This window comes from Crocodylus porosus, unplaced genomic scaffold (genome assembly GCF_001723895.1).
Source record: "Crocodylus porosus isolate Cpor-Errol unplaced genomic scaffold, CroPor_comp1, whole genome shotgun sequence".
Lineage (NCBI taxonomy): Eukaryota > Metazoa > Chordata > Crocodylia > Crocodylidae > Crocodylus > Crocodylus porosus.
In genome coordinates this window covers 5043748-5054190 of record NW_017728907.1, presented here as the reverse complement: position 1 = coordinate 5054190, position 10443 = coordinate 5043748, and the positions used below count along the sequence as shown (strand labels likewise).

At 37.3% G+C, this 10443-nt stretch overlaps 1 protein-coding gene across 1 annotated transcript in view; it reads left to right on the top strand.

The window, feature by feature from the left end:
• Window positions 1-10443, top strand: part of PTPRC (protein tyrosine phosphatase, receptor type C) — a 150864-nt gene that overhangs the window by 50885 nt on the left and 89536 nt on the right. Inside the window, exons 4-7 of the mRNA XM_019530565.1 lie at window positions 3155-3181; window positions 6020-6157; window positions 6409-6549; window positions 8722-8757. Of these exons, the coding sequence (XP_019386110.1) occupies window positions 3155-3181; window positions 6020-6157; window positions 6409-6549; window positions 8722-8757 (342 nt within the window). The remainder of the gene's footprint in view (window positions 1-3154; window positions 3182-6019; window positions 6158-6408; window positions 6550-8721; window positions 8758-10443) is intronic.

The following is a 10443-nucleotide window of genomic DNA, read 5'->3' as shown; positions in this document are numbered from 1 at the left end:
TATATACTTTAATCAAATAGTAGTGTGTCATGGAGAGTGACAAAAATGATTAGAGGCTCAAGAGGCATGACTTATGAGGAAAGGCTGAAAGGGCTAGAGTTATTTAGGCAGGAGACCTGCTGACAGATGTTGGGAAAAAAGCGAAAAATACTGTACTGGAAGAAGCAGTACTTTAGTTTGACCTGGCTCTGCAGCATCTATATAGATCAGGTTCTTCCACGGGGCTTTTTGACACTTTTATCTAAAGCTGATTCAATCAGCTATTAATTAAAAGAGACAAAAAAAGCCCTACTAAAGCACCTGATCTATACAGATGTTGGGTGAACTGGGTCGAACTAAAGCAGTGCCCCTTTTGGGCATGTGCTGGGCTCAGTGTGGGGGTGCACCAAGTTTAAAGTAAAATGCCATGGGGGGGGAGGTTACATCTGTAAGCTGCTGAGAAGAGAAGACTGAGTTGAAAGATTTGATAAATGTCTTCAAATACCTGAATGGATATTACAAAGAGAAGGGAAGTGTTAGCTATAGTCCAAATGCAGCAGAACCCCTATATCTAGTAGTCTGTAAGGACTGTATAGTATTATACTTCTGTCCAAAAATGGAAAACCCTTATTTATTACTGGAAAATATGGCTTTAGGAATGTTAGGGCTATGCATCAAATTTCACAACATGGCTGAATAAATTGCACTGTTGCATATGTAAATACAGATTTTAGTACTGCTGGATATGAGTTTTGCTCCATTTCTTTGGACTATAGCTAAAAGTTTCTTTTGTTAATGACCACAACTGAGGGAGGTTTTCATAAAATAGATATTTTCAAAGGAGTCTTACAGGTACAAGATATTGGTGTCTCCTTCTACCTGTCAATAAACCATTTTTTATTCACATATCAATTTTATTATATTGTCGTTAGCAATCTTTATCAATAGATTCTCAGCTTGTGCAAATCAGCATAACCCATGTGCCAGTGAGGTTACAGTGATTTTTACCATCTAATGATATATCTTGGAATTGTGTACATTAAAAAATGAAATGTTACTAATACATTCAAGCTGTAATTGAAAAAACAAAAAAGTATAGATATTAAGTTACATTACAAAGTGACAGCTGTATAATAAAATGCAACAACTTTATTGGAGATTATTTTTTCACAGTCTCTTGCTAACCTCATTCCTGATATACATGCTTCTAGATCTCAAAGAGCGTTTAAAAGCACCTTGAGAACGACTGATAATTCAGATGACTCGCATCCTTTCTGAATGGGTGGCATTAAAGGGCCTAGAGCGGGTATGCTCTTTGTATAGTACAAATTAGTTCATAGATTTCAGTAGGACTATTCAGGTGTTAGGTGTAAGTTATGCACGAGTTGATTTACAAAAGGGAAGAAAAGAAGGAAGCCATGTGCCTATTTTTTATTTGATTTATATAGGTATTTCATGGGTACAGCACTTCTCATTTATTTATATTGATTTAGATGTCTTAGATGCTTAATTCTTTAAAATTCCCAGGCAGTGACTGTTCTATGTTTGGACAGAGGCTAGCACAATCTGGCAATGCCCTGCAGATGTGACTGTGATACAAATAGTAGAATACAGAAGGACATAAAATACATAAGCTAGTCTAAACAGATAATATATTAATTTCTTTTTTTTAAATTAATTCCTGTTTTCCATTTATTTTACCTTAAAAATAGTTCAATATTTAACAATATTTATCAGAAAGCCTATAGGAAAAAAAGGAATCTTTTTTTACTTGATTGTAAGCCTTCTGGATTGTTGGTTGTAGCCATGTTGGTCTAAGGACATAGGCAGACAAGGTTCTTTGGGTAGATGTAATATCTTTTATAGACTTACTAAATCATTGGAAAATTATTCTTTGCAAAGTACCCAGGAGAGCACACAAAACACCACCAGACCCTCCCTTCTGCCTGAAGAAAGGTGTTTGTGCTTGAAAGCTTGCAAAAAATAACTTTTTCCAACAATTTAGTTGGTCTAATAAAAGATATCACATATCCTTCTAAGCCTTCTGGAATTCTTCTACTCAATTTATTAGATTGGGACCAATCAAAAACCATAAGATATAATTTTACATAATATATAAGTGAAATATAGGGTAGAAAGTAGACTACAATTCACAACTACAAAAATGAAAGTGTAACGTAATCTTCTAAAAATTTTTTTAATGAATTTGTGCTTTGCCATAGAGCTTGGCTGGCTACCATTTGAACTTGAGATGATCTTTAAACAAAACAGAACTAGATTTTGTTGTTTAATTGATTTAAATGCTTACTTCACTGGGACTACGCCTATATTCATATGCTGAGCAGAGGTAATCAAAAATGGCCCTAGTTCAAAATCAATTTTGAATAGGTCAAATTATAACTTGTCAAATCTAGCTTATAACTTCCTAACTTTAGTTCATAGGTTGAATGCCTAACAATATAAAAATATATCTAGATATCAGGGTAAGTGAAAAAAAAATCAGTATAAGTCTGGGAAGGAACACCAATTCTCCTCTCCCAACTAAGAACTGAAAGTATGGCATTAGTGATGATGAATGGATTCCCAATTGTTTTAAATTAGCATATTTGCTTTGACTTCAGTGGACATATGATAATGTATGTGATCTGAGGATCTGACGTATTCCATTATATCATAACTTGTTGATGTTAAAAGGATCTGCTTAGTTGTTATTGCCAAATAGAATCAAATATTAACTAATGCTTCTAAACAAATGAAAATATATAAAAATGATACTGCAAAGTGACAGGTAGTAACATCTTACCATTTACATCTCTGATCTGTCAGTTTCCAGGTCTCAGATTTTAACTTCTGTAGAGCAGTGGCACACTTTTAAAACATATTCGGAGCGTCTCATGACATGTAAACAGTGGGCTGGGTATTAGATTATTTCCTAATGAACAGCAGCTACTAATGAGTTTAGCGTGTGCATGGTTTTCATACCTTGCAAGTGAACTCATTGTGTTTGATGGGACTACTCAAATGCTTAAAATTAAATGCATGCTTACATTTTCTGTTGAATTAAGGTGCAAATAAAAAATTTGTTTGCTGAATCAGGATTGATTAGATCTTAATGTATGGACTCAAAAGTGCCTAATCTTCTTTTGACATTTACCCCTTATTTTATCTCTTTTAGGCCAAAATAAAGAGCCTACTGAACCTGGTAAGACAACTCTCTTTTTATTACAGCATTACCTTACTTCATGGTGAAATTAGCTTGTATTATATTGTTATTAATTACTAATATGATAGTTAATTTAGTTTTATCTTCTGGAATGTTTAATATCTTTACATTTAGAATACTGAAAATGTGGAATGAAAATAACATAAATCAATTTATAAAGAATGGACAGATGAATGAGTTTTCTGGTTTCTGAATGTGTAATAAGTATTTCACAAATACTGCACTGTTCATTAGACAATAAACTCTTCAGGTAAGGATTGTTTTTGTGATACGTTTGTACATCATATAAGACAACAAGGTCCTGGCCTCTAAGAAGAAATGTAATATATGTAATTAATACTAGAGCCTGGTAGGTTCTGAAATGACATGTACTACTATACATAGCAAAATGTTCATAGTTACTTGGTTTTGTTATAATATCTGATAGTGTTTTCACATTTTTCTTCCCTCAAAAAGTACTTAAACTTTTACCAAGGTTTACAAAATAATTCAAGAAAATTAATTATATTTTAATTTAAACATCTAACAACTGTGATCCTAAGTCCACTCAGATCAATCCATTTTATCACTCAAATTCATAGCATAAAATCAAATTACAATTTTAGTAGTAGTAATATTAATACAACATAGAAATTTGATCGACACATTTTAATAGGAGTAACTACAAAACCTAAAAAATGAGTCTAATTTTATATTGGCTGTTTTTGGATTCATACTGTGACAGACTTGTGTTTGAACCTTTGAATGAAGTTTTAACACTATCACACCATGTGTAGTCCCCCTTACTCATTTTGATTCATGTTTATTGCATTGTGAACAAGTATATCAGAATCTAATCTGTATTGTATATCTTATATAATGTCTGATTTCACCAAGGCTAGTGTAGGTTGTTTCTTGGGACCTCACCAATATCATTAGTACAGTTAGTGACATTGTCCATGCACCATATTGTTCTGATGATTCCTTTCCCACCATCACTGATGGTAGGAGACTCAAGTTCCAAATTTCCTATAGTCTTTTATTTACACTTGTATCTTAAAAAGAATAAACCTACTTCACCGCTGACTTAAGATATATGTACATTATACAAAGTGCTTTGCCAACTCATCAATCCCAAAGGACATCTTATATGATTAAGTATGTCCTGAGGTCATATTTAAAGCATGCATGGATTGAAAGGTTATAGTCTTGTCTCAGCCATGAGGGGAGAAAACTTGTCTCTTCACAAGTTCCATCCGTTTCGCTAAAATCCTAGAAAATTTCAGTTATTCCTACATTTATTGACCCTATAAGGGGCATGCATTAAAGAGTGCGAGGTACTGTGTATACAGTCTCTTAATTCTGTCACTCTTTGGGTTTTGTGCCCTTGAACAAATCATTTAACTAATTGCATAAATGTCTCTAGTTGGATTTAAGAAATAATTTTGACTTAATGATTTTGCTCAAATATGTCTGGACCAATTGTCTTACTAGCTTTAAATGAGCTTTAAATTATTTATTTTTAACAATCATTAAAAAAGCAAGTATAAACTTATTTTGTGCATGGCACCTGTTGTACACAAGTACAAAGGGCATTTGTAACATGCTTGTGCCACAGCGCTGGGTGCTTTTAAAAGCACACGGTGCTGCAGTGCATGCATTTGTATAAACAGCAAAATGTGCATTAGCACTGAGAAAATAGCACACTTTTAAACTAAAAGACATTGAAGGTGTTTTAGATCAAAAGCTCACCACCACCATTTTCTCAGCGTTGACATGCATTTCACCATTTATACAAATGCATGTGACACAGTGCTGTGTGCACCAGCTTGTATGCAGAGCAGACTTGATTAATCTGGTGTGAAGTAGCTGTCAAGTCTAATTGAGTCTGCTTTGACACGCATCAGAGCAGGCAAATGTATGTGTATAAATGCCCTAACTTTCTGACAGTTGACTTAACTTTTTCAAGTCGACTTAGTTGTCAGAGCATAAGCACATATATGGAGCAGAGTTGACTTAAATGTGGTGCAACTTGAGTCGCATTACTTAAGTTGACTCTAAGTGCAAGGTGTCAAGAAGCTGTATGTGTGTATGCTTCAATGTGGCTTAACTTAAATCATCTTAGTTAAGGCAACATAGTTAAGTCACTTTATTTTAAGTTGACTTAGTACTTGTGTATGCACCCAACTACTTCACAAAATAGATGGCACATTCTGCCATATCCTGATACCACTGAAGCTAAATGGAAGTCTCACCTTTGACTTCAGCAAGAGAAGTCAGTCAATAAGAACAGAGCACTCAGAACTTTAGGTGCTGGCTTGTAAAAGCTTTATACTTCTAATAACTTTACTTACATTTTGTATTTTTCTGTTTTTGCCAGTTGTTTTTTGTGCTACAAACTAAATAAAATTGATTGCTTACTAAAATAAAAGAAGAGCTAATACTGTATAACCATGCCTCTTATAGGGTATGTCTGTACTTTATTCAGAGGTCTGACATCCCCAAGCTGCCTTTAAGCCATGCAGCTCAGGGAGTGATAGCAGTGTAGGTGCATTAACACAAGGCTGAACACAGAATAATTGCTTATTTACCCAGTGTCCATGATTGGTTTTACACCTTGTGCTTTTCTTTATGCTCCCATGACTATACTGTTACTGATACCCAGGCTAGCTAGTTCAAGGTGAGCTCAAGTATGTTTATGACCTGCAGTCAGACCTCAATTCCCTTCCTTTTAGTACTTTTTTCTAACTACAACAACCTCATTTACATGGTACTATCATTTTGTGCATATAGTATGTTGGGAAACATTAACATAACTATTGTACTTCCTTGCTACAGGTATCATGCCAACACACAGCTCATATACTACCACTCATGCAGACTCAAGCTCTTCATATGGAACCAGCAATCAGCCACTCAGCAGCTCTGCTGCCCTTACTGCACACACTTCTGCTACCACCATACATACATCATCAGGTTTGCTGTATTCCTTTAGATGTCCCAGGTTGTCAGTAGCCCTGTCTTGATTTGTTCATGGGGGAACTTCTATATGGGTTGAAAGTGGAGTAATTCTTAAAACAGCTCGTCCTCACCAAAGCATGACAGTGTTATTACACTGCACAATTAATGCCAGAAAACCAACAGGTAAAGATGCATTTTTAATACGAACATACAAACAAGTGGAGAGAATCTCTTAATAGTATTTTGTTCTGTTCATTTCCTTGCAGATTATTATAATCCATCACCCTCGCATGCCTCCACGTTACCATCCATGACTCTTACTCCACCCAGCAGTTCAACAAACATGTCTCAGTCTTCCGCAGACACCTCACATTCCATGGCTACAACTGCTTCCAATCTCACAATAGGTGACAGACCTACACGCAGTTATACCTAATGCATGTGAAATGCCAGAGCCTAAAGTGACTTTATTTTTGAAAATTAATAAAAATATATTTTGTCACAGATTCAACTGAAGAAACTAAAGATTTTTTTTTTCCAGGATGCTTACTATTGTCAATTTGATAGTTAAATTTTATTTAAAAGTTCATATTTCCTTTATGAAAGTTATGAACACAAAGCATTATCTGTTCTTTCATTTCATCATAAAAATGGTGAAACCTGTTCTTGTATTTCTTACTTCAGTAAATAATTAATTATCTTCCAAGTAATTAGATTCTATTTATTTAGTAGATATCACAATTGATACACTCTCTGTTCTATAACTCTGACTGTATCCTAGCTAAATATTCCAATTTTGATGAAAGAATAATGTCACTCATATATCTTTAATACCACATCAATTAGAGAAATAATTTAGCTTGTGCATATGGAACTATAGGTTGTAAAACATATGATGGGAAGTTATAACTTATAATCAATCATGCAAAGAGATATAAAATACATGCTGGGCATGTCTACACATGAATTTATGTGTGCCTAAACTTAACGCACCTTAGCCTAAGGCGCATTAAAGTGATTTAGGTGTGTGTCTACACATGCATACCTTAAGGCACCTTAACCCAGATCACTGACTGAATGCATTGGCAGCCTGCCCTGGGCAGCACCCTGGACAGTCCCCAGGAGTCTATGGCAGCATAGCTGGGCAGTGCAGCCCAGTGCTGGCTGAGGGGGTGAGAGCCTCCAGTTCCCCCAGATGTTATTGGCTCAGACCCGGATCCAGCCCTAGCTCTGGCTCTAACTCCCTCCCTATATTCCTGCCTCCCCAGCATTGGATGACAACAAGCTGGAGCTGAGCCTGTGGGGCTCTGCACTGCTGCTGGATACCATCAAGAAGAAGACACGGCGGGTGCTGTCCTGCAAGGTGCAAACACTGGAGCTGGAGTGCCAGTTCTGGCAGCAGCAGTACCTGTCAGTGTGCTGACTGACTTGGAACTAAGTTGGCAGAGGAGGCAGGAGGCATGAGGGCTCCTGTCAAAGCACAAGAGAAAGGTCTCATGCAACTCCCTGGAGAGAGAAGAGGGCAGCGCAGCACAGGCAGGGCTTTTGCTAATGGCTCTCCCATGCCTTGGAGCAGATTTGCTGGCCAGGCAATGCAGCCCTGCAGGGGTGGGATGCCTTGCTTCCCACTCAGGATTCAGGCACCCTTAGAAGCCTGTTCTGGGGCTCCCACCTGGGACAGCAAGCAGACAGACTGCATCTGTCCTCAGTACCTGGGGCAGCTTTTCCTGCTTCACCCACCTTCATGCCAGGCAAGAGCCTGGCCTTCCTGCTGGACACTGCCCATTGGAGATGTGGCATGAGCTCCTGGGGCCTCTGCATGGCTCAGCCTGGGCAAGCTGGATGTAATGCAGGTGGAGGCTCAGCCAGAAAGAGAGCCTAGCCTCTGCTCACATTGCTCCCAGCCAGCCCAGGCTGAACCATGCGGAGCCCCATGGGCAGTGTCCAGCAGGGCGGCCATGCACTTGCGTGGGGAGGAGGTAGGTGGAGCAGGGAAAGCCATGCTGGGTGCTGGGGCAAATGCAGTCACAGCCTGCCTGCTGTCCTGGGTGCAGGCAGGCCCAGCGTGGGCTTCTAAGGGCACCTCAATCCCAGGCAGGCAATGAGTCACCCTGCCCTTGCAGGACTGCATTGTCTGGCTAGCAAACCCACCCCGAGGGAGAGGCAAGCAAAGGCCCTGCCCATGCTGTGTTGCCCCCTTCCCCTCCAGGGAGTTACAGGCATCTATAAGTGGTTTAAAGTGCCTTAACTAATTGAACCTAAATTTGATACCCACTTTATGCACAATTAACCTAAAATTGCCATTTTAAAGTCGCATTAAGGGTAAGTATGTGTAGATCCGCTCCCTTAATACACCTTAAAAATGGTTAATGAGCCTTAAAAATCATCACGTGTGGATGTGCCCACCATGAGATGAAGAGAAAATGTGACTTATTCTAAACCAACTGTTTTAGCATAAAAAAGCTAATATTATTTAGAAACAAATATTTGGAGATCTCAGGATAAATGTACTAACAATTCCTCTTCCTGCAAATGATTAATATAAGCCCATTTTCTCATTTTATTCCTTCTTTTTACAGCACCCATACCAGCAAATATTTCCACAGAGGACTGTGGTAAGTTATATTTAAATGTACTCTTTTAAACCAGAAACAAACTCTCCTCATCTGCTTACAATAATTGATACATAAATATTAAATCAGCAGCTCAAATTAGCAGATAGGCAAGCAGTTTGTTTTGTTCTGTGAGCTTTGTTACTGTTTTGAAGGGATGTTTTGCAGTTCTACAAGCTTTTGCACTGCTTTGGCCAACTTCACATTCTGCTTAGATATCCTACTTCCATTTTGTGATGGGAGTAATACCACCAGTTGTAGAACCTACAGTATGTCAAGGGTCTCAAAGCACATCACCTACACTGTAGTAACTGGCTCTGTGTATGGTCTTATGCAATGGTAGATGAAAGCTAAGCTTTTTCACAGAGGGGCAAGCTACCATGGGTGAGCTTTCATTTGTTATGGACTATATATTTTCATTTGTCATAGGCTATGTATAAGGTTGTATACAAAGACAGTTATCACAAGAGCAACTGATACACTGCAAAGCCACGCTCATGGTAATTTATTTATATTCACATGCCCTTAAATTCTTGCTTTAATTATCTTTTACATCCTGCAAGAAATAAAATTCTACAGATGATAAAGAACAATTGATTAAAAACAAATAAAACCAGACTTTTGTGCTCATAGTGTGGGCATGCTGGGGTGGGGGTGAACTGGAGACCGGACAGCAACAAACAAGCAAAGTTCCAAAGTTTTACACAAACAAGATTGTTGAGTCAAGGAACTGTGCTGTAATACAATAATAGTTTCTAGCTGATATTATCATAGAGTTCATCCTTGCCTGCATATATATGAACAAATCTGCATGGTCTATTATGTATTACATGCCATTCAGTTCTCAAAAATGATCAATTGTTGTCTATTTTTATATTGTCATAAAATCTGTATATTGCACTCATATTGTGAACTTTTATTTTATGCAAGATGGAACAATTTACAGCAAAATGCCATACAAAACAAAAAAAGTTAAAAATTCAAGCTATAAAATATTTCAGCGTTTCTAAAATGAAACATTTCCTTTAGAAAATATGGAAATGAGAGTCCGCTTATAAGATGCTTACAGTCTACACACAATAATTAGACTGATTTCATGCAATTGCTACATTTTCATTGAGATATTTTGAACGTTGAACATAATTGAACATTTTCATATTCTGTTCTAAAACAGAATGCTCCTTATCCTATGCATACAGTTACAGTATTATTTCCCATTTTCAGTTCACTTCTTGACTGGAAGTGGCACTTATTTCCATGGGTTATGCACTCATCAGAAGGATTCAAGGGTGTTCCTTCATGAATAAATCCTAGATCTTGCTTAATAATACATACCTCTATACTTGAAGTGTCCCATTCTCCTAATCTGTTTTGTCCAGAACACAACTGGTGGTCTTCAGGCATCATTAGTAAATTTTTCAATTGTTCCCAAAGCTACAATAGGGTATACCTTACAACCTTCATCCCCTTGTACAGTACCACAGTAATGATTGTAGTAATGGCAGTAATGGTTTTAGTTTCATCATTATACATAAAATTGTTTAATGTCTACCAGGCTTACAGTTGTCTTTCCATTTCACTGGCAGTATCCCATACTGTTTTACATAATTCTTGGATAATACTAGCAATCACGGTTTGTAACCTGTATGCATGCTAGTGCCAGGGATGTATTTTCTTGTCCTTCCCCTA